Source organism: Amblyomma mixtum, chromosome 5 (genome assembly GCF_055824585.1).
Source record: "Amblyomma mixtum isolate Tamu chromosome 5, ASM5582458v1, whole genome shotgun sequence".
In the NCBI taxonomy this organism is placed as follows: Eukaryota; Metazoa; Arthropoda; class Arachnida; order Ixodida; family Ixodidae; genus Amblyomma; species Amblyomma mixtum.
In genome coordinates, this window is record NC_143016.1 from 41,157,916 (window position 1) to 41,182,600 (window position 24,685).

At 50.0% G+C, this 24,685-nt stretch overlaps 2 protein-coding genes across 14 annotated transcripts in view; both read right to left on the reverse strand.

Annotated features, from left to right (window-relative positions):
* LOC149341876 (uncharacterized) overlaps positions 1-4,924 on the reverse strand; it is a 75,836-nt gene extending 70,912 nt beyond the window's left edge. For 2 of the 12 annotated variants that reach the window (XR_016282981.1, XM_089544145.1), the window contains exons 1-2: positions 4,407-4,913; positions 1,264-1,428 (exon numbers count right to left, since the gene is read on the reverse strand). Coding sequence is in view for 11 of the 12 variants with exons in the window: in XM_089544145.1 (XP_089400271.1) it covers positions 1,264-1,428; positions 4,407-4,550 (309 nt within the window). In the remaining variant the exon portion in view is untranslated. Of the gene's footprint in view, positions 1-1,263; positions 1,429-4,406 lie in introns of all 12 variants that reach the window. The other 10 variants (XM_089544135.1, XM_089544132.1, XM_089544139.1 and 7 more) reach the window with 9 other exon arrangements.
* A 3,144-nt stretch (positions 4,925-8,068) lies between these two features.
* The window catches only part of LOC149341877 (uncharacterized), a 41,383-nt gene continuing 24,766 nt past the window's right edge, over positions 8,069-24,685 (reverse strand). Inside the window, exons 2-3 of one of the 2 annotated variants that reach the window (XM_089544149.1) lie at positions 19,631-19,818; positions 8,069-9,808 (exon numbers count right to left, since the gene is read on the reverse strand). In XM_089544149.1, the coding sequence (XP_089400275.1) occupies positions 9,416-9,808; positions 19,631-19,818 (581 nt within the window). In that variant the 3' untranslated portion in view covers positions 8,069-9,415. The remainder of the gene's footprint in view (positions 9,809-19,630; positions 19,819-24,685) is intronic. The other variant, XM_089544147.1, reaches the window with a different exon arrangement.

The window sequence follows — 24,685 nt, forward strand, 5'->3', positions numbered from 1 at the left end:
CATGATAGTAGGTGGAAAGTGGAGAGAGGGAAATCCCGCTCCATAGAGTTCCTCAATATTACCTAGAGGAAAAGCTGACATCCGCGTCTATGCAAGTTTCTTGAACAGCACTTTATCGATTGCGAGAATGACGGGAAGATGAGGTTTGTGTTTGGAATGGCTAGTGTCGGTCAGAAAACGTGGTTTATGCCTCGAAAGCGGTAGCTGCGCCGCCATGCTCTCCTCTGGGCAGAGGGTAAATAACTTCAGTGGTGCGTTTTTCGTTCCTTCAATAAATTTAAAGCAAGTGGAAGTTTCGTGCTAGGCTGTCATGGAAACTACCACGGCACTTCTTTGAGGCTCGCCGTGATCGGTATGGCTGAAACCACATTTTACTCCCAACAATAGCCAAGGCGAGTACAAAACCTCACCTTCTCAGCATTCATGCACGTCTCCTTGGTGGGTCACGTGCAGTGCAGCCAGCTGTCTCTCTATTAGTGGTTTTGGGGAAAGGAAATGGCACGGTAATTGAGGTCCACACCATGAGGAAAAGGATGAAGGTCGGAGTGAAAGAAGAGAGAATGGTGCAGGAGTAGGCTATGATGGAGCTGAAATGCAAAAGGCACCTGTGTGGTGTGCGATGTCAGTGTACATTAGAGATCACCAACTTTCTTTTTAGGTAATACAGGGCAGCTAGTGCCTCTCCAATATCAGGCGAGAGGAGGCAAAGGGAAGTGGGTGATAGAAGAGAGAGAGAGGATGGCAGGCAACGGGTGGCCTAGTTGCTTGGGAGGTTATGACGAGAGTGAATAAATGCGCAACCGGCAGTTGCCTGCAATGGGGAGAACCCAGAGAATGGCTATTGTGGAAGCAGGATGTTACAATGAGGATGGAGGAATGTGCTGCCTGAAGGTGATTCCATGGCAGTATGCTGCGCTATATCGCTACAACAGCTTTTGCAGATTTGTGTACTAATCTGGTAAGCCAGCTTTCAGATATTTTTCATAAACTTGAACACGGAAAACCTTCCAGCACAAAAACACTTCACAGAGTTGGGCCAATGCATCTTATTCATGGGTGAATACGCATATCACAAACCATTAAAATCATTCATTGCCAAAATCTTGTCAGCTATACTGAAAGTGCTCCTTTCAGAAGGCGTCACTATGCGTGTTTTTTTTTTTTTACTAGAAGGATATTCTGGCAAGCTTCGGTTACAGCGGCACCTCAGTGAAGCCGACCGAAGCAGAAAGAACTGACAACGCTCTCATCTTGAGCACCTACCCGTTCGGATGCCAACTTATGCACGTACGGCGGCGGAGGCAGAGAGAAGTGCTGCGTCGATTCCGCAGACTCCCTCAAGTCTGACGACATGTACGGCCTTGGGATGGTGCTTTCTCTTCTTTCGTCAGACTCGGGGCATGCATCAGGCACACTTTGCTTCGATTCCTGCATCAGTGTCAGAATAAAAAAATTGGAGGCTTATCAAGGTTAAGCCCAGTGGATGCGAAGCATGTCCTTGGTGTTTGGAGGCATCTTGACCGCATACACGCCCGGCGCAAAGACGCTGGCGCGGTTGCGGGCACAGAGACTGACGCGACGGCGGGCGCGCGCCGCCTCATCCCTGGTGTGACGTCACATATCACGTGATGCAGCGATGGTGGCGCCGCCGCCGCGTCGCGCGCGACGGCGCGAACCGAAGCGTGGAGGCCTCCGCCGGGCGACGTCCGACGGCGCGATATGAGGCCCCATCTGTAGCCGGTGTGACGTCATCACGTGACGTCATACCATTGACCTTCAAGTAGGTCACGTGACGTCATGTCACGTGACCTACTTGAAGGTCACTTGAAGGTCAATGGTGGCCACCGCCGGGCGTCGCGCGAAGGCCCGAAACCTACGTTAATATGCTTCGCATAAAATCACCACCCTCGGTCGCATACCGAGGCTGACCTGAAGAAATGCATGCTAATGCTCTCCACACAGAAGCAATCACTTTTGTTCACCAATGGTTGTGCACTCTCGCGTCATGTCTGGCGCAACAGACAAAAGCAAATACGCGATCAGTCTCCTGCGCCTAAGAGATTCTGTACTAGACCGGGAGGTGAAGGCTGCAGCTACGAAAATGGATTTGTGGATGGAAAATGCAAAAGAATTTATGTCTTGGACTGTCAGTTTTTGAATGCCTTGCAGGATTCTACTCTGCCAAAACTCATTTAATGCACTGCTCGATATAGCACGGCATATCTTTCGCTTTGTTATCTGCAATTCGCTGATGACACTGCCTTGCCGCACTCAGGACATGAACTGCAAAGCATGATCAACGAGGTAACTCGAAGTGGGAAGAGTGTTGGTCAAATGTTTAGGGGAATCCCCCAAGGTGGAGTAGATTTGTAATAAGGGAGTAATTACTCATTGGCATCCACCCAAGCGCAGACAGGCAGAGCAGAACGGTGGCGCTGAAAATGAACATGCACAAAACCAAAGTAATGTTCAACAGTCTAGCAAGGCAACAGCAGCTCGCAATTGGTAGCGAGGTGCTGGAAGGAGTAAAAGAATGTCTGTTTTGGGCAGGTAGTGACCGCTGATCCGGATCATGAGAGGGAAATAACTAGAAGAATAAGAATGGGGTGGAGCACATATGACAGGTTCTCTCAGATCATGAATGGCAGTTTACCAATATTTCTCAAGAGAAAAGTATACAACACCTGCACCTTACTGGTACTCACCTATGGGGCATAAATATGGAGGCTAAAATAGAGGGTTCACCTTAAGTTGAGGATAACGCAGTGAACTACAGAAAAAACAATGATGGGCGCAACATTAAAACATCCGAAATAGGCAGAGTGGGTGAGGGAAAAAATGCGGGTTAATGATATCCTAGTCAAAATCAAGAGGAAGAAATGAACTTTGGCAGGGCATGTAATGCGAGGTCAAGATAATCCCTGGTCCTTGAGGGTAACGGTGCGGATTCTGAGAAAGCAAGCGTAGCAGGGGGCAGCAGAAAGTTAGGTGGGCGGATGAGATTAAGAAGTTTGCGGAGATACGGTGACCGCAACTGGCAAAGGACCGGGGTTAATCGGAGAGACATGGGAGAGGCCTTTGCCTTGCAGTGATGATGCCTTGCAGTGAGACAGACTGATGATGATGATGATGATCTTTGGCTCACAGAAATATGATGTATCCGAAAAATGTACTAAGCAGAAACAACGTTTCATTCTATAAAAGCTAAGCACACTGCCCACAATTTCATGTGTGCTACAGCTCGCTACATTATTTTGCAGAATCAACTTGCGGTAGCATATCAGGACCACAGCTCTAACCAGTAATTTTTCCCGTCTGGTTCGGCTGCCGCCACGGTCAAAATTTTGGCCACGTTTTCGTGCAATTTTCTTCCCAGCCTTTCGTGTCAGACTGGCGAGAGTAGCCATAACGGGTAAGCCAGAGAGTTCATCCTGAGTGAATATTTTTTGCCCTGCTGCTCTGCAAGGGAAGAAAGAGGAATATGATGGGCAATAGAAAAGAAATGCGAACATATAGAAGCACGTCACAGGCCTGCCGGATCAAAATAATGAGAAGACACCCGGGGCTGCTTAAGAAGCAAGGTAACAGCTGGACTGCCGGCGAATATCTTCCAAGTCTCTGAACAATTTCCCAAAATTTCGCCCGCTGATAATGGCCTGGCGACAAAACACGCCAAAAAAGCGAGCAGCAACCGCCTTTCCCACGTGTACAAGGGCAAACTGCAATAACGTATCTATGGCCTCGGGATGGGACACAAGCACATCTTTCAGATCCTGCAAGGCCAGTCAGAAGATGGCACACCACCGCGTGAAAGCCACGTGCAATTTTAGTCTGCACAGATAGGTTATGAGAATAGGCTACATTTACACATTAAAACAAAAGGCAAATATCCCCACCTACACCAATGATACTCTGCATGCTACATGGACTGACATCACACAGTAGATTGGTCTCTAGCAAGTCACCTCATCGAAATGTGCCTGCTACGATCAGGATCAAACTCGCATCTTTCAGTTGTTTGGTTTGGTTTGGTTTATGGGGTTTAACGTCCCAAAGCGACTCAGGCTATGAGAGACGCCGTAGTGGAGGGCTCCGGAAATTTCGACCACCTGGGGTTCTTTAACGTGCACTGACATCGCACAGTACACGGGCCTCTAGAAATTCTCCTCCAAAGAAATTCTAGCCGCCGCGGCCGGGATCGAACCCGCGTCTTTCGGGTCAGCAGTCGAGCACCGTAACCACTTTTCGCACACTGCTTTTACCACAGTCAGTCACTGCCTGTAGCCTGGCAACGACATCAAGAAATCACATTTTTAAGCACCCATAAGTATTCTGGCAGACTTACGCTATCACGCCATATGGCCAAAGCGGCAGCAAGCAGCTGTACTCTGACTACACACACCTACCTGCGCATACTGCGTCTCAGACGCCGCAGGCTGGTCAGCAGGTGACGAGAGGTTCTGAACCGGATTAAAGGTGGGTTTCCTGTCTTTATCACTGGGAGCCCCAGCAGACAGGCGGGGCGCATCGTGTTCATGAACCTCCTGCATTGATGACAGGACAGAGTAGTTAAAACCATATCTTTTCACACTGATCTCGGCCTGAAGCTGAACTTTGCAGTGCTTTCTGCAAACTGAGCACACACGCTTCGAAAATTGAACTCATCGCATTCATTCACTGCCAAAAGTAGCGATTTTTCGAGTAGCAAAATCAAGCGAGCTACCCGAATAGGCAGAAAGTTTCTGCGCTCTCAGAACGAGTTCCTAGCTGGCCGATTCGCACTTCTCCACATACAGCGGCTCAGGAGCGGAAAATTGCCGCGACGAGCCCGCAGCTTCTCCAACAAGAGGTTGGGCTCCAATGTGCGGCTGGGGCTTGCCCCTTCACCATCGGGACCGTTTAGGCACCCCTACTCACATCCTGCTGCGCGTCCTGCATCCATTACAGTACCAAAGTAACTGGAGTTTTTTAAGGTACCGGAGACTTATTAGCGTAGATCTATGCCGGTTTACCAGATGCCTCCTGCGCGTGGGAAGTGGCCCCGCCTGGTCCCACTCATGATACTCCTCCTGCGCAGGAGGTGCCCTGTATACCGATATACGTATATGCTAATTCGTATTCCATATGTTAAAAGCCCCTATTAACCCTGGTCCCCCCAGTTGACTCGACCTGAAGCTTTAGTTTTCAATGATCTGCTTGCAATGCATCGAATCACAACTGACGATGCCTGCACTCACCTGCGATGCCTGGCATTGCAAACAAAATACAGTACATGATTCCATGGGAGTGTGCCTGCGCTGTTCTGCTAAACAGAAGGAGGTGAAAGATACTGCCGTTGGAAGTTTTCGTGAATGTGAAATGCAAAAGCACTAATGGGTCGACTAGGTCAAAAGTTATATAAAGCACTAGCTCCTCTACGTAGTGCACCTTCATGAGCCACACAGCAGCTCTGACTGAGTGACAATTCATGCAGATATTGGCATAAGTGGCAAATCGCATACCACCGCGTGAAAGCCACGTGCAATTTTAGTCTGCACAGATAGGTTATGAGAATAGGCAACATTTACCCATAAAAACAAAAGGCAAATATCCCCACCTACACCAATGATACTCTGCATGCTACATGGACTGACATCACACAGTAGATTGGTCGCAAGTCACCTACACTGGGGAATAAAGAGAGGGGCAATTTATGCAGCTCTTTGGGCTGCTGTGGCTCAGGCTATCAGGGACTCAGGCTATCAGGGACTCAGGCTATCAGGGACTCAGGCTATCAGGGACGCCGAACTGAGGTGTCCCGGAAATTCAGACCGCCGGGGGACCTTTAATGTACACTGACATCACACAGTACACGAGCATTTAGAATGTGGCCTCGATCGAAATTCGTCCCCCACGGCCAGGTTTGAACCCGCGTGTTTTGGTTCAGAGCACCATAACCACTGAGCGACCGCGAGGGGCACAGAAGCGATAAAGATAGCGGTCGGTGGGAGAGCATAGGAAGGTAAGAAATTATAGTGTTTTAGCACAGCCTCAAGGCAAAGACGTTAACGTGTCGCCACTGGTACAGTTGCCAGGCTTGCCTAGCCATAACTGCCGTAGGGTAGCAGTTACCGTTGTTTTTGTGGTGCTATATAAACCTCTTTATTATGCGAATCGCACATCTACGATAGGCGAGTGGGACGTATTTTGAGGGCAGCACCACCCAAGCTTTGGAAGCCCAAGTGTGATGGCGGCAGTGCAATCATCGCCGGTGAACCCATGGCGACGCCAGCGAGCAGTCGAGTCGGGCAGGCGGACTGCTTTGTTTTTGCCTTGACTGTGTGAAACGTACTAGCGCGCATATGTTGTGCTATACAAATATCAGTAATTAAGCAACATCTCTTGGCAAGCTGCCACAGTCTCCAGCTTCATTCCCCAGCGTCCCCCCTTATGTCATTGAGCTTTTTGAGGCTTGAATGTCGGACTATCAGGAGGAATCGCAACAGACACTACGAACACTAAAACATGTGCACAGGTTGAGCGAAACCAGGAGTTGCTTTGTCGCCGGCCTAGTTTAGAATGAATTACTGCCCATGCCTGCACCTGGAATATGGAGGAAACGCGCAATTTCATGCAGTTCTAACAGAAGGTACACAGTGGTAGATAATTGGTTATAGCTTTGTTTCAACCATCTACCCCTGCATTCTACCATGGAATCTACTGCGCCAGCCTAACACTTTCAATTAATTAGTGAATTAATTTATTTTACTTGAATTAAAAGGCTGCCAGCTGCCATGATGCGTAGGTGGAAAACTGAAGAGAGGGAAATCCTGCTCCATAGAGTTCCTCAATATTACCTAGAGGAAAAGCTGGCGCCCACGTCTAAGCGAGTTTTTTAAACAGCACTTCATCGATTGCGAGAATGACGGGAAGAAGAGGTCTTGTATTTGGATTGGCTAGTGTCGGCCAGAAAACATGGTTTCTGCCTCGAAAGCGGTATCTGTGCCGCTATGCTCTCCTCTGTGCAGAGGGTAAATAATTTCAATGACGCGTTTTTTCATTCCTTCAATAAATTTAAAGCAAGTGGAAGTTTGGTGCTAGGCTGTTATGTAAACTATCACGGCACTTCTTTGAGGCTTGTCCTAATCGGTATAGCTGAAGCCACATTTTACTCCCAACAATAGCCAAGCCAAGTACAAAACCTCATCATCTCAGCATTCCTGCACGTCTACCTGGTGGGTCATGTGCTGTGTAACCAGCTGTCTCTCTATTAGTGGTTTTGGGGAAAGGAAATGGCGCGGTAACTGAGGTCCAGACCATGAGGAAAGGGATGAAGGTCCGAGTGAAATAAGAGAGAATGGTGCAGGAGTAGGCTATGATGGAGCTGAAATGCAAAAGGCACCTGTGTGCTGTGCGATATCAGTGTACCTTAGAGATCGCCAACTTTCTTTTTAGGTAATACTGAGCAACTAGCCCCTATCCATTTTCAGGCGAGAGGAGGCAGAGGGAAGTGGGTGATAGGATGGGAGGCAACGGGTGGCCTAGTTCCTTGGGAGGTTCCGACTAGAGCAGAGGAATGCTCAACCGGCAGTTGGCCGGCAGAACCAAGAATATGGCTACTATGGAAGCAGGATGTTACTTACAGTGAGAACCACCTGGGGTTCTTTAGTGTGCACTGACATCGCACAGTACACGGGCCTCTAGAATTTCTCCTTTCATCGAAATTCAGCCGCCGCAGCCGGGATCGAACCCGCGTCCTTCGGGCCAGCAGCCGAGCACCGTAACCACTGAGCCAGCCTTTTTCATCATGCTTGCGAGAGTAGCCATAATAGGAAAGCCAGAGAGGTCATCTTGAGTGAGAATTTTTTCCTCTGCTACTCTGCGCTCTGCAAGGGAAGAATGGCCTGATGGAGATAATGGCTATGTGTCAAAATGCGCCAAGAATGTGAGCAACAACCGCCTCTCCCATCTGTACAAAGGCAAAGTGCAATAACGTGATCTATGGCCCCGGGGGGGGGGGGGGGGGGGGGGGGGTCAAGCACATCTTCCAGATTCTGCAAGACCATTCAGATGATGCTATACTGCCGTGTGAAAGCTACATTCTATTTTAGTCTCTACAGATAGGCTACGAGATTAGGCTACACTTCGACGTAAAAAGAAGAGGCGAAAATCCCCACCTATGTCAACAAGGCTCTCGAAGACTTGAAGTGTAAGAAAACTGATACTGACATGAAACAGTAAATAACGCCCACTTTTAATGTTGCTAAGAGAAGCATCACATAGAAGAGTGAGCTGCGGAAATTACTGCCAATATCTGTTCCCTGAACACCAAGCAAACTGGCAATTTAGTTGGAGGGCTCGGCTTCACAAAGTACCCGAATAAGGTGTTCGGGTTCAGTTACTCCATTTAGGACACACTTATGCTCTGCGTCTCATGCAGCATTTTTTCATAGATTAGGGCCTCTTTGTAGGCAAGTATAACCCCAACCATGAGTTTATCGGCAGTGTTCAGACCAATGTGATTATACTGGAGGTTTGTCAGATCTGTGTATGCAATGACTGATGTGTCTGAACTGTTGAATTCTCACACAAGGGCAAGCCTGGCCGCCTCATTGAAGGGAACTCTCCTGCAACCATAAACAGGAGCGCCAGAACAACCAGAGCAACCATTGCTGTGACTTGGTGCTATGTGTGCACACTGAAAATGGAGAGGGTGTAGCTTTCACACAGGCCGGTGCCAGTAGCGACGACGTCGGCTAAATGAACCAGAGACAGCTTAAGCCTGATGCGAGGAAGCAGGAAAAAAAAAGTCAATGCGAACCCCGTCATATCCGCAGCAGACGAGCCAGTACCCTGCCGGACTCGCCGCCTCAGCCTTCAAAAACATCGCATGCTGTGTGCTGTTGAGGTCGCTGAAGTGCAGGCTGCAGTTCTTTAGGAAATTTTAGTTGTCGAAATCATCCATCGTCACACTCGTGCAAACGTAAATGAAGCAACAGTAGCAAGAGCTTATATAGGTTTTCTAAATTCCGGCCGGCTGTACTTTTCATTTCGGCTGCTGCTAGGCTGCACTGGCTGCACTGCTGCACCGCTCGCAACCACTAATCACAGAGTACACGTTTACGTCATTTTTCGCTATTTCGTCATCAGAGAGTCCGGAGTTTGAATCAGAGCGGCAGCAAACAGTTCTTCAACTTCGAATCAAAATCTCTTAGTAATCAGCGCATCTTTCACTGCCAAGCATGCCAAACAAAGCCACGAAATGCCAAACTATCAGGTTTTGCTAACACAAAAATGTATAGTTGTCCGCAGTGACCCTTTAAGTTAGCTTAGAATACGCCGCGTGGAAAAGCAGCAGCTTTTTGCCCCGTGGGTCGAACTTTCAATGCGTGTGGTCGTCGAGGAAGCGCAACCTGAAGGGATCCCATGCGTGATCTCAGGTGGCCTCAGAATGCCGCATGAAGCACTCCAAGGCCCTCACCTCACTGCGCTCCAAAGGAACCGGGTTGTCATCAACACATTTAAAACTTGCACTATCAGGGCCCTGTCCCCTCGAGCCAAGCAGGTGTCGGGTCTCGGCAGGAGCCGATACAAACAACTGCCTTCCCCCTGGACTGCAGTCGATATCAGATACTCTGAGGACATGAGTACTTACCTCCTCAGACTTCCGTTCAACTGTGAATGGCACAAGCTCAGGCATAGATGTCTGCCGCGGCGAACTCGCAGGCTCTCCGGCGTGTGATAAGTTTGGCTCCGGTGTCGATGTGTTGTTTGCCCTTTCATTATCTGGAACCTCCGGGTATCCGCTAGACCCACTTTGTTCCACCTCCTGCATTCGTCATTGGACCGAATTCAAGGTAAAAAATTTCAGCGGTTCAACTCTGCCAAATCTAGTTTCACGTAGCGAAAGGTACATAAGCATGATTAAACATGTTTTATCTTTTGATACATCTTTTATTGTTTCTTAATCCCCCCCCCTTCAAAGCCGCTTATTCGCGCCTTCACTGACTGGCTTGATGGAGACGAAGACTGATCGATGGTCAGATCCCAAAGACTAAGATCTTGACGCCATTACCACGCCTGACGAAGGAAACATGGATGGTTCCACACGTAGAAGGATTCGTAAGCGTGCAGTCCTTCCTCAACAGCATCTGTCAAGTGCACAGCTCTGGTTATATGTACCCCACACCTGACATCACAACTGTGAACTGAGTCACGTGACACGTGTTACCGCGTGGCTTTCTTACTGCCTCTGCCGACAACTTGCAAGGTCAAAATTCAATGTCAAAGCTCAAGATCAAAGTTCGAGGTCAAATTTTAGGGTCAAAGGTCAAAGCTGTAGGTCGAGTTCAAGGCCATAGGTGGTCCACTAAGTGCACCAGATATGGTTAAGTATATCTGCATAGCAACACTAGCCATCACTTATCTCAAAGTCGTTTCAAGGTCAGTTCAGTCGGAAGCTCAAGGCGAAATGCATCCCAGCTGTAGTAGTGTAGCTTTCGCTACAAAATTAGTCGACAATTACACTTGCAGTTTGTGAACGCAGCTGCTGCTGTACCTGCACCATAAGCAACCACGTACACAGAACGCAGTGCCGAACGGAGGCGGCTTTTGGTTTCGGCTGGAAGCGGGCGGCAGCGCTGAGAAAGGGAGAAGGCACCGCAGCACGCTTCAAACTGCGTCTCCTTCCCGTTGACTTCTCTAGAGGGCTCGGAGAAGCTCGAACCGTCTGTTGGCGCACCGCTTTGCCAAGGTCGCGAGAAGAGGAGGACGAGATGAGACGCGCAAGCGGGAGCCCGTGTCTTCGAGAATAATTTTCCAGAATAATTTTTAGTGCAATAGGATACGGGCAGTCGAAATAAAGAGGAAACAATGGACTTGCACAGGGCATGCCATGAGAAGGCAAGATAACGGATTGTCCTTAATGGGCCACACAAAGGAGTGTTCGACTTTAAAATGCTTGTGCTGTGTAGAGTACAGGCCACCGAACGTTCATGCTGCGTATAAGAGCTGAAATACGAGCGGGAAATGCACAATAAATCATTTAAAAATTCCAGCTTTCGCACCTCGCGGCGACGCGTGGTGCCGGGCTTTTGCGCGAAAACTATCGTACGACGTTACGTCGTGCAAGTGACGTCAGCAGCCGGGTGTTATCACTGGTTCACCGTGCCACATTCTTTTAGACGTCATGCAGCTACCATGGCCGCGGCCACGCGCGCGCGCTGGAAGCCGGCGGAGGAGCGCTGACATTGTGGCGTGCGAAAATTGACGAGAGGAGAGGGAACGGCGCGATTTTTTCTGGATTGACTCGCTTACACATCCCTCCCAGTTCCTGGCGGCGAAAAGCAGTTTTACGCCAGCTTTGTTCACAATATTCTTCAGATTGTGTTGGGATGGCGTTGTCGGTGGACAAGCCGCTCCCGGTCGATGCATCAGACAGCGTAGCCAGGCCGGAGAATGACGCTTTATTCTCGGATCAATGGGTATTATATAGCCAGAGGGGCGAGGGAAAGAAAGAATGAAAGATCGGTGTCGGCACGGGTTCATAGTTAATTGTTGGCTTATCGCTTCTGCTATCAGCAGCAGATTGTGTGGAATACATGCAATGTTTTTTTTTCTTGATAAGCCACCTCCAACATCCTTGGATAAATATTTTGAAAATTGAAAAATTGTAAGATACTGTTAAATAAATATTGAAAGCAATCCATTCTTATGATATGTAGCAAAACCTTTCTCTTAAAGTGTTTCCATCAACCGCATCGAATAGTCAAGGCTGCCATAGAAAACAAATTGGGAATGCTTTTGGCGCAAGAACGTTACTAGAAAAAAAAAATCAAGAATGCCGCCGGGTGGTCTGCCGATGTGCAGGTTGTTTCACCTAAGACTTTACACAATTTTTAAAAATAGGCTTTTTCAGTTAGAAGTGCGCTTTTTCGGCATAGCATTGTCAGCGGTGTACTACACCGCTGATATGGTGAACTAGAATACCGCTGACAATGCGCACGTCATAGCGTTAGAACGGCTTTGGCGTGCTAACTAGCAGGCTGGTTAAATAATACTGAATATTTGCACTTTTAACTATTACCGGTATGCACCTTAATTACCGACAGGGGTGTAGCCCAGTGTAAGCAATATCCATAACAGTTTTTAAAATTTCGAAAATGCGGTTACGCTAAGCACTGCGGCTCAACAAATTATGGCTATTTCTACGAGTTAAGTGCACTGGAAAGGTTGCTTTGCCTGCTTCTCGAAAGCGCATGTATTTTGGCGCCATGTATGCAGCGTCAAGGGTAACAGCAGTTTTGAAATTCGAAAAACTGGTATGGTGATACTTCACGTCGGCTACACGTCTGTCAATAATTAATGAGCCTAACAGTAACAGCTAAAAAGTTCTACAACACAATTTCAGTTAACCAGCTTGCTAGAGCATGTCCTTGCCGTCTTCACACCGCTACTTCCGCATGCTGAAAAAAGCGCTTTTCTGGCTCAAAACGCTTATTTTAAAATTTTTGCGTAAAGTCTTAAGTGAAACACCCTGTATTCATTGTTATAGTGAAATCGTACATTATATGAAAAAATTGCATAGAACGGCTTCCTGCTCAAAAATGCTTTTGTCCAAAATTGTGGGGTACACATTCTACTGAATTTTTCCTCCCGCGATCAATGACTCCGCTACGTTTGATAGTAACTTCAAAGAGCATTCTGCAGTGGTTAGCCTTTCTGCTTGGGCGTGAAAGCTTGTTTGGGTTTGATGCTCGCTAGACCTGCACCATGCAGCTTTCATGCACATTTTGGCAATTCCACGCTTCGAAAAATTAGGAGGACGCTTAAGCTTCGCCTTAAGAGTACACGCGATAGCGCATTTTCCTCCTTTTGCCTCTTGTCATTCCTTTTCTTTCTCAGCCGCCGCGGTGGCTCAGCGTTATGGTGCTCGGCTGCTGACCCAAAAGACGCGGGTTCGATCCCGGCCGCAGCAGCTAGAATTTCTTTGGAGGAGAAATTCTAGAGGCCCGTGTACTGTGCGATGTCAGTGCACGTTAAAGAACCCCAGGTGGTCGAAATTTCCGGAGCCCTCCACTACAGCGTCTCTCATAGCCTTAGTCGCTTTGGGACGTTAAACCCCATAAACCAAACCAAACCAACCCTTTTCTTTCTCACCTAAACTTAAGCTGCAGTCGTAGTTCGTAGGCACATCGTTCTCAACAAAACCGATGAACGCCAGCATAGCTTCCGCGCCGAATGAACGGGCAGCAAGCCGCAAGCTTCGTGGTGAACGCGCCTTGGATGTAGAGATGTAAAATTTCAAGAAATTTTGAATGGCATGAAAAAAAACGTTCTTTTCAGGGTTTTTTTTTTCATGAAAAATTAGAAATTTTGCAAAACGTAACGAAAACAGATTTGTTTGCAACAGCACAACGATCAATAACAATGCTCCGAAGTTCAGTCGAATATGCAGTTATAGATGTCATATTGTGAAACGGACTTGTTCTATTGCACCGAGAATACAATGATTTGCACTTCAGGCGAATATGGAGATATAAATATCCTATTTGTGGAACGAACTTCTTGTTCTGTTGCCCTGTGAAAGGGAACATGAAAACTGATCTACAAGTCACTCCATATCGGACTTAGAGTCACTGTCGCTGGAGGCGGCACTACGCGCAGCAGCATGGATTGAAGCTGTGTCCACAGCTAGGCTCGACTGCACATACACAAGCTTTCGAACGCGTTCCCCTGAAAGCCTGTTGCGAATCCTTGTATGGACGTTTCCGAAACGGGACTAGTTTCGTTCGCAGCTGGCGGATGATGGTGGTATCTGCAGCAGTCGGCAAGCCAGATGAGTTAGCGGCTGGTTGGTGCAATGGTCTTCCCACCACGTAGATGGAGCCACGTGCTTCGCTGAAGACCCCTGTCCTGGACCAAATTCCCGTGGATGTCCTGTATTCTGCTAAGTTGGAAATCAAGAAGCTAGGCTTGTATTTGGCTAAAACCGCTTACGTGCCCAGCAGCCTATGTTATTTATGCCATGTGTGTAGCGCTGTAGAATTTGCAGCCATTTTGTTCTACTTCAGCCTTGAGTTCAAGTATTAGTGTGTTTTTCTGGATCTTATATGTGACCTGGCCTTCAACCCACGTACTCGCAGCACGAACGCTTTAAAAGCACTACCTGGCACCGGCGATGACGACTGCTCTTTAATCGTTCAACAATGCATGCTGTAATGGTTTTCAAAGCAAAAACAAAAACCTAAACTAAAAGCAAGCAATCATAAACCCTTGAAATTTCATTGTGAAATTTTCGATGTTTCTTTCCATTTTTTCTCGTCTGAAAAAACGAAAAAAAACCGGTTTTTTGCCAAAATTGCAGTGTTTTTTTCAGGCCTTCACATCTCTACTTGGATGTGCGCTGCGTTGTTCGCCACTCACCACATGATTGCTGCGTCCCCACACGGCCCCATTGCGCCCGAACGAGACGAGCGGGAGGGAGGCACTAAAGCCCCTCGATACTTTAGGAGGCACTGCCGCCGCGCGCTTTCTGTTGCGGTAGTGGCGTACATTGCGAGGAGGAGCAGGAGGGAGTAGTTTTAGTGGGCGCCACCTGATGGCGCTACGTGTGCGCCAAGCGAAGAGGAAAAGTAGCGGAAATGTACTTTGCTACTCGCTTAAGTGCGACTTCTGTAATTTCCATGCTCATAATTACTAATATACACCACAGTACATGTCAATGATTTCCTGGATCTGGGTGAACCACCCGCGTAATTACACTATATTAATAAAGTTTATTCTCTCTCTCTCTCTAAAGCACCCTTCTAAGACAGCACCGTATTCCCTAGACATGCCTTTTTTCATTCCAAACTATCGAGCTGGCGTAGAGGACTAGTTAGCGTGCTCGTCGTGCACTCCGGAGGCCCTGGTTCCATCCCCCAACTCGACCAATTTCCTACTCGGTCTTATTTAGTAATGCCTCCAATTTTTTGCTCACAGCCAACGCCGATCCCGACGACGACATCGGTTTTTCTGCAGCACGGGGCCCTCAACACTTCCGCGTTAAACTATCTTTCAGTGAGCCGACTGAAAAGGCAGAAGGCTCATCCGGGAGCGTGCGGAATAAACCCAGCACGCGTATTCATAGGATAGCAGAAGTTCCAGACCTAAAAACCTTATTCTATTGTTATTAGGTTACTTTTTGGTCAGTATTAAGTCGTTAAGTTCCTCGTAGTACACGTCAAAAATCTGAGCAGCAGTTTGCTGAGCATGACCTGTGCGATAAAAGAATAAAAGGTCATGGACGTTTAACGCTTGACCTTAACAATGAACGCGTGACTGTCATAACAATCCAAAAGTAGGTCACTTAGTATGGGAGCATGGCTGGATCTAATACACACCCCTTGTCTTTAGATAAACTATTTGTTCTCAATACTAGCGAATGTAGACTACAAATAAAAGCTAACCATTTCTAAAAACTTACTAACACCTATCCCACACGTGTTTTTATACTTGCTGATGCCGAAACGGTCAGTGCACAGGCTGATTTCTGTGGTCACAGCATTTGGAGGCACGGAGTAGTACAGATCCTCAACATCGATGGAAAAGGCGCTTACATGCATGAGCTGGCCACTTGCTCTGCAGGATGTCTGACACTGCTTCAGGTTTCCTGATGAGGAAAGGGTCATCGATGTCTGAATGTGATAGGCACTTCTGCGGGAATGTTGCGACTTCACGTTGCAAGGTATCACGTTTAGACGCTAACATGAAACAGACAGTTCTCTTAGAGGGTACTTGCAGTGAAGAAGACTGTTAGGCTAGATCCATTGGATGTCAAGTTTCAAAAGGCCAGCTCACTCACAAAGCGGGACTGCTTCATTTGGGACTTTTTGCTTGGACTTCGGTTTCACAGATTTCATTTCTCTGAAGTTGCCTAGGACTGCTGCCTTCTCATTGTGTAGGGTATTTGGTACGATGACAAAATCACCCTCCTTGTCGAACTGAAGTAACTTTACACCTGCATCACTGAGGGCTGTCACGACAGCAATGATACGGTGCGAGCTACCGTTCTTCATTTCCTGGGGGAGGTACTCTACGCCTTTTTTTGATGCGATGGCTGGCGACATCCATTTTCGCTCTCCTAGCAGCGGTGCGAACAAGAGAGGAGATCCGTTCTGTTGAGTCGTGGGTGCTCGCAGAACATAGGCCTTAGCATGAGCAGGTTATTTACCTTAGGGGGACACCTGCATTCCCTAGCACGACGACTTCTTGCTGGGGTACACTCCAAAACTTTCTTTGGCGAGGGAGCCAGGGAAGGACCTGGCGCCACATGAAATCCACTGTTTGGGACGTCGCAAGTGCTGATGGAATTTTTAACGCCCTTGTTCTGGAGAATCGTCGCTCCTGGACACAGTGCCCAGGCACTCGTTCCAGATTATGCCTCCGTGTCTATGAGCCCAGAGTGCGGCAAGATCGCTTGGCGTGGCTTTCCCAAGGCATGAGCCCTTCGAATAAATGGAGAACGTCAGAAGGAAGATTGGAGCTCTTGAGGGAACACGTAAGGAGACGTGCCCGGAAGGTGGCCGTAGATAGAATGGTGGCACAGATGAGGTGTGTGTGTGTGTGTGTGTGTGTGTGTGTGTGTGTGTGTGTGTGTGTGTGTGTGTGTGTGTGTGTGTGTGTGTGTGTGTGTGTGTGTGTGTGTGTGCGTGCGTGCGTGTGCGTGTGCGTGTGCGTGCGTGCGTGCGTGTGTGTGTGTGTGCACGCACACACACACACGTGCACACACGCACGCACGCACACACTTGACAACCAGCCCATCGGGTTGCGGGCAAACTGCCCACCATGCATGGCTAGTGACAGTTCAATTAATGGTCGGTGGGGAGAGTTTTTTCGGGAACAGCAACCTGGGTCTCACAGGCCCCACCGATGGCAGCACCTGCAGCACGTCACTATACGATCCACTCCCATTCATGAACAACTAGAGCACCTAATTTGTATTTGGCCTGACTACGCAAATGGACTGTCAATTTTTGCTTCTTTTTTGTTGCGAGCGGCCGCCGGGTGACCTTTCAAGCTACCGTCGTACCCTCCTCCGCTACTTTCCTCTTCCTTATAGCCGTCTTTGATCTGCTGCGTGTCGCACTCGCAGTTACGCCGAGGCATGCCGTTAAACCCGGCGACGGGCGCCCAAGAGCTGCGCTCTAAAACGTAGTGCCGAAACCAAGGCGGAGCAGCAGACGAGAGACAAACGAGAGAAAGTCGTATCTTTCAACTCATCTTGTCCTTGTCTCTCATCTGTTGTTTTGTCTTCGTTTAGGATATCGATCACGATCCTGCCCAAACTTGCTTCGTCCTAAAGAAATGAATCATTAGTTCTGGTTCCTCACTATGAGCCCGTCCTAATGGTATATACAGTTTGCAACGTTGTCAGCTGGACGCGCTAAAGATAAACCGCCAATGTCTGCGCCCCCTGCTGTGTAGCCTGTGGCGCAGCAGACAAGATGAAGTACACTACCGCTTTGCACTTCCTAATATCTTTTGTAACTCACGAGGGGGCGCAAGGTGTCATTTCCGTCGCGAGATGCTGGTGCCTTGATTTTATTCTGTCTCCCAGCAGACTCGATCAAAATTAATCTAGAGCGCTCCTCTGTATAGCGTACCTTCTTTAGCCGGGGCGTAGCTTTGGCTGACGCAAATGTGATGCACTGCAAGAGCCTCGAGCACTTTGTTCGCTCTGCGCTACATAAAAAGCGATAGTGATAGCGATCTTAACGCGATAGCGTGAAAGGCCCCGTTCTCCAGAAAATGCGGTTTCAGCATTGCCAGCGTCGGTGTTGTGAGCGAAAAATCACGGGCATGGCTCTGGCAGGTGGTCCCCAGAGAGCGACCTAGAAGGCAGGCGGCCCACCTAGCTCATGTGACCTTGCAGCGTGATTACAACCTGCCCACCGAATAATGAGAAAACTGGCCACCGTGGCAGGTGTCATTGAAATTAATGATTGGTCGCTCGGGAAGAGCAACCTGGGCCGCTAGGCCGCAAAGGCCCCCCGCTGGGGAACGCGCACTGACAACGCACAGAACTAGGGACCTCCACCAAGTACTTGTGAGGGCTGGCCCCCTCTGGGTCCGCTCATACCTCACCTCCTGAAGTTTATCTGTAAATAAATGTTTTCCACCACCACCACTGCTGGGAGCACCTGCCATCGCAGGGTAGTGGCTCATCGCTTAACCGCCGCACCACTGCGCCAGCAGAGGTATGAGGACCATGGGCGTCCGGAAGGGGGGGCGGGGGGGGGGGCAAGGGGGGGGGGGCGTTTGCCCTCCCAGTGGAATTACGGATATTATTTATGCACTAGTTCCTTTTTGGTGCTAACCTACCGCCGCCCCCATCCCCGGACATCGGGTGCCCCCCCCCCCCCCCCCCTGGAAAAAGTTCTGCGGACGCCCTTGATAAGGACTCCCAGAGACCTATGAATCTAAAGCAGAGAACGATATTCTGCATATATGGGCTCTGAAAAAATTTAGCGCAATACAAAAACAATCACGAGAAAGACGGGACAGCCCGCTTGTTGCCCAACAGCAAGTTTTACTTGTGCATATAGGGCATTACAATATTGCGTCATACGCCCTTAAAGTGTCCCCTCCAATTTTTTTCCCTCCTGTAGTAATCTCTAGCATGTGTAGTCGATTTCACACCAACTCGGCTTCATTTCAAAATCTGATGCTTTCACCAAAGCATAATGTACGTGTTCCATGTAGAAAACACGAAGAGAAATTCCGGAACCGTCGCCTCGACTTTTCCCACCACAGAATGCAATGAAAAAGTTTAGGCGGTGAGACTCGGCCTAGTTAATGAAACATATGCATAATGCGGGAGTAACGGACCACTATAGAAGGGGCTGCGTGCGTCCCGTGTCCGTGCTCTTGCGGCTTGTTCCTGCTGCGCTGTGTAACCCTTACGCCATTTACATAGGCATTTATGAGCTACATGCTTGAGCGCCCGCCTACTGGTACACTGTGGGCACTCCTTGCACATATTGGCGGTAAAGGCCAATGAGCACAGAGACGTTACCCTTGCACGGTAAAGCATAGAGAAACTCTGTGCCTTACGCAACGAAGTTTGATCCTTCACATGTGAGCAGCTAACCAGGCATAATCAGGGCAACCTCTTGTGTCTCCCTCACACATTTATACTCCGTTTCATACATAGCGTGCAACGCAGTGAAAAGCACGGAAGTAGTTTGCGTAAGAAGAACTCTAGTTTGGGCTAGTTGGTTCATGATTCAGGAGGAAAACGGCGCAAAAAAAGAAAACGTGGACAAAAGAGACAAACACAACAGGACCAGGACTAAAGGAAGGCGTGTTACTTTGCGCACATATTTTGTGGTCGAGTGGTCTGAACCACCAGAAAGTGACAGCTTGTCGTCAGCAATGAGAGGTAATAAGCCAGCAGGCAAAGCATTTATTCCTTTCCGCTCACCACAAGAAATGCATTACACTGCATTACAAGAAAATAGGTTTTGAGGAAAGGAAATGCGCAGTAGCTGTCGACTTCTCGATGGACACCGCAAGCGCGCGAGAAGGGAAAGAACGCACTAGCACGCCATGCATGAAACGGATGAGAGAACCGTAACACTGCATGCCCGGCTGAACTCGCGCGACTCACCAGCAATGGCGCGTCGTCTGGGGCCTCTTCGTGCTCGTCGGCAGTGACGGCGCTTCGAAGGAACTCCATGCGATTTAGGTGGACCCAGCGGTAGACGTAGTGCCGCGTCGAACGTCTCCGGTTTTCCTTTTTGAGTTCCTTCGCGTACTGGTCGCGCAGCTCTTGGATCTTTTCCACCAAATCCGGCACTGCGGAAAGGAAGTTGAAGCTTTTACCCGCGTGCGCCGGCGGCAACTATCATTATTCGAATTGCGCTCTGCAGATTCTGCCACTCCTTACCAATCTTTATGTCATTCTCTTAAGCTCTATCGTGGTAACTTACATACTGCCACCAGGTGGCCCCAGGTAGCATCAGAAGACAAAGAGGTGAAGGTTGGCTCACGCACCCTGAGAGCTGGTTCTGGAAACGCTGCTGGCGAACGGTGTCTCTTTCCTTGGTTCCGTGACATATTTTTGGTGGAGGTGCTGGACACTTTCCTGGCCTATGTCACACACACCTCCTCGCACTGCGGACCTCGCGCCTCTGCCGGTCGACACACCAGTTCACCGAGTCAGTCGCCGCAACCTAGGACTACCACCCTCTGAGCACGGGCCATTGGATTCTACTTCGGCGCCTGCCCCACGACCAGCCATGCAAGTTACTCATTACTACACTCTTCAGAACCCACGAGTACCGAAGCCCTTCCACGGCGGACTCGCTCCGCGCCCACCGACCAGAGCAGACGTGCGCGGATGGGCTCCCACCCGACCCCGAAGGCTGCGAGTATCTTTCCCCACCATCGCCTGCTGTGAGCCGGCTGCCTCGACCGCCTCCCTACCGACCCGACCGGTTCGGCGCGGAACCTGCTTGCCGGATCGACGGCGCCACGGTATGAGGGCCTTCCGCTCGCCTCCCGCGCCTCGTCTCCGTGCTTCTTGTTGGCGGTTCTCATCGAAATAATTTCCCGTGAGGCCACAGGACCACCAAATGGCCACTGGATCGTCGATGAGCGGTGCGACACCGCTATGCGGCACCTCCGCGAATGCATTCTCTCCAAACCCGTCCCACGACGACTCCGAAATGGATTCCCGTGACACTTCTCCGCAGAACCAGGATCTTCTGTCCTCTTCGTCCGTGTTGAATGCGGGCTCACCTCTTGGCGGTGGCCCAGGCTGGGAGCACGCACTCAGCAAGCGACGGGCAAAGAAGCTCCGCAGACAGGCCAGGCAAAATCAAAATCCATCCACTCCGGACTCTTCTGCCTCCGTGGGCGGAAACCCGCCGAACACGTCTGGACAATCATCGAACGCTATCCGTCAACCGGGAACTCGCCGTCCCAAGCTTCAACCGCTACCGAAAAATGACATCAAAGTCGTCATTCGACCGACACGCGGACTACCACTCAAGGCCTATCCGGCTCGGGTCATTTCGGCAGCGCTCGTTCGTTCCTGCCGAGACCCGACCAAGGTAAAGGACAAATACATTCTCCGGCCTCATGTCGGGTCCAACATCCTTGTAGTCAGCACCCCGCACGAAGAAACAGCGGCGGAGCTTTGCCAGATCACCCACCTCACCCTGGACGAGAGCCCCCACCCCGTGCGAGCGTACGTCCCTTTCCCAGCCACCACACTCCGAGGGGTCATTCACGGACTCGATCCCCGGGAGACACGCGACACCCTCATGGCGGGGGTGCGCATCAGAGACCATCGCATTGAGCTGTTAGACGCCAGAATCCTAGGCTCTTCGACGACAGCCCTTCTTACACTCGAAGGGCCCAAACTTCCCCGGTCCGTATACTACGACGGCTGCGAATACCCGTGCTTCACGTACAGGCCAGCCAGGCAATTCTGCCAGATTTGTATGCAATCCGGACACCGCCCGGACGTCTGCCCGACACCAAAGGTCAAAGTCTGCCGCCTATGCGGGGCCCAGGACCCACCCCTAACACACCAATGCCAACCCAAGTGCGGACTGTGCGCCGGCCAGCACGAGACGGGAACCCGGGAGTGCCCGAAACGTCTAAAGCCAGCCAGAACACCGCGACTCGCCACTGACAAAGGCGACAAGAAGACGGCTCACCAGTACCGTAAAGACATGGGACCCAAGATCTACTACAACAAATGGTTCTCATCGGACGACGAGGACCTACGGGTCGCAGCGAGAGCGGCAGCCGCTCACGGAGCCGCTCCAACTCCAGATCCCGGACGAAGACACCAGTCCCGCCCCCAGGTCTTCCGGCCGCGGACGGCGGAAAACCAGCTAAGAAGACGCCACCACAAGGCCAAAAGCAGGTGAGCTGGGCAGAGAGAGTACAGGGACTTCCCGCTCCTTCAAACGACCCCCGTTTCCAGCAGCTGCAGGCTACCATTGCGTCCCAAAGCGCCAAGATAGCCGACCAAAACACAAAAATTAAGGCCCTAACGTCCAAATTAGAACAGGTCCTCCAACAAAATCAAGTACCCCTGCACCCACGCAAAGACGCAGAGCCACCCCTCGCAAAATCGACAGAACATGTAACCGTCCAAACGCTCCGCGACATTGAAGAACGGATAATGAACTCCCTGCAAGTCTCAATGTCCACGATTCTCCAAACACTAACGGAGAAAATAGAAACTATTCACCATACACTCGCGCAACACGAGGCTATTCTAAATCAGCATACAACTATAATTCATGCACTTCAAACTCAATACCGTAAACGAGCCTCGTCGGACGAACACAGCCAGGGCCCCTCGCAATTACGCAGTCGCACCAGCTCAGTTAGCAGCGATGCGGGTTGCACCTCATTCCGAAACGCCCAAGATGGCTATGCAGCCTAAAAACAGCCAAAATGCAGAACACATAGAAATCTGGCAGTGGAACTGTAGAGGTTACAAGCGCAAAGCGGGTCTCCTGAAACAGTTCATTGCCACCACTCCAATCCGTCCAGATCTTATCTGCCTGCAGGAAGTGGGAGCCGATAAGGCCCCGACGCTGGCGGGATACTACACGATTAGTCAGCCCCTGATGCCATCGGTTGCGATCTTAGTGGCAAAAGAGATAACTGTCGTGGAACACGCCCTACCGGTACCGGACGCTGAACACTTGACGGTCGAGGTTGTGCCCAACAAGCGCGGCCGAGCAAGTACCTTTGTCATAAACATCTACAAGCCCCCCAAGCCTAGGAGAGGGGACTTCAAAGATCTACTATTGGCTGTCTCTCACAAAGCGCAGCGTAATCAGCTCGTGATCGTGGGAGATTTCAACGCGCCCCACAGAGAGTGGGGGTATCGCGATAACACGGCAAGAGGTCAGTCTATAGTGAAAGCGATACACACGATAGGACTGGAACTCCTAACTAATCCTGCCTTTCCGACACGAGAGGGAAACAGTGTGTCTAGAGACTCCTGTCCTGACCTAACCCTGGTCAAGAACGTAAGCCATTCGAAGTGGACCAACCTAACGGAAACATTGGGAAGCGACCACTGTATCCTAAGCACCTCCATCACTTCGTCCAAAATCCGGAGGAGCATTGGACCAGCCAGAATAACGGACTGGCCAAAATTTCGCAACTCGGAATTCCCCACGGGACATATCGAGTCTATTCAGGATTGGAGCACGGCGCTCCGCCAGGCTCACAACACCGCCACCGAAGTCGTACAGCGCACAAACGAGACACCTGAGATAGACAGGCATCTACTCAAGTTATGGGATCAGCGCGCGAAACTCGTTCGCCGTTGGAAGACCCAAAAGTTGAACCGACAACTTCGAACCCGTATAGTCGAGCTCACAGAAGAGGCACAAACGTATGCCACGCAACTCTCGCATCAGAACTGGCAACATTTCTGCGAGTCACTGCGAGGCTCTTTGGGCTCGTCTCGGACATGGGCAATTCTCAGAAACTTGATGGACCCAAGCAAGTCTAAGTGCGAGGCGACCCGTACACTCAAGCGGATTTCCCACCTGTTCCTGGGCGACGACGCAGCTCTTCTCGCAGCGCTACGCGACAGATACATAGGCACTGGGACTACAACACCTAACACGACTAGCTACCAGGGCACCCAAAATCGAGCTTTGGAGGCCCTCATAACTACGGCAGAAGTATACGCTGCGGCGCGATCCTGCGTTCGTAATACGGCGGCAGGTGCGGACAAAATCACCAACGCCATAATACGCAACCTCAGTAAGGACCAAATTCAGGACCTAACTCAATACATTAACGAAGAGCTCTGGGAAAAGAATTTCATCCCTCAAGAGTGGAAACACTCCGAAATCATCGTCATTCCAAAGCCGGGAAAACTGCCCACACTTGAGGCGCTCCGCCCCATCTCGCTCACGTCGTGTCTGGGCAAGCTATACGAGAGGGTGATCCAAACTCGTCTGCAGAACTATATCGAAGACAGCAACCTCTTCCCTCCTTCCATGATAGGCTTCCGATCCGGGCTATCTACTCAAGACGCTTTCCTTCTAATCAAGGAGGAGGTACTGGCGCACGTTCCCAGCGGAGGGGAGCACCTTGTGATGGCCCTTGATCTCAAAGGTGCCTTCGACAACGTGTCTCACGATGCCATCCTCACAGAACTGAACAACCTAAATTGTGGGGAACGTGTCTTTCACTACGTCCAAAATTTCCTATCCAACAGAACAGCTACGATCGGCATAGGAGGCACACGCTCGGAACCCCAGGATATGCCGCACAAAGGCACGCCTCAGGGTTCGATCATCTCCCCTCTCCTTTTCAATATCGCCATGGTTGGAGTGGCTCGCAGCCTTCAAACCGTATCGAACATCGGATTTACACTGTACGCCGACGACATAACAATCTGGACTACCAAAGGCTCTCTGGCGGCCAAAGAAGAAACTCTGCAGAAAGCTGCCACCTGTGTCGAGAACGCAGCCGCCCAGTGCGGACTATGCTGTGCGCCGGAAAAGTCAGAGATCATCCGCATAGAAGGACGTAACTACAAGTATCCAGGAGACATTCAGGTCCTCCTACACGGCGTCCCCGTCCAGGAGACCCGTCAGATCCGCATCCTCGGCTTATGGCTCCAGAGTAATAGGAAATCCACCCATGCTATCAAGCTGTTATCCACCAC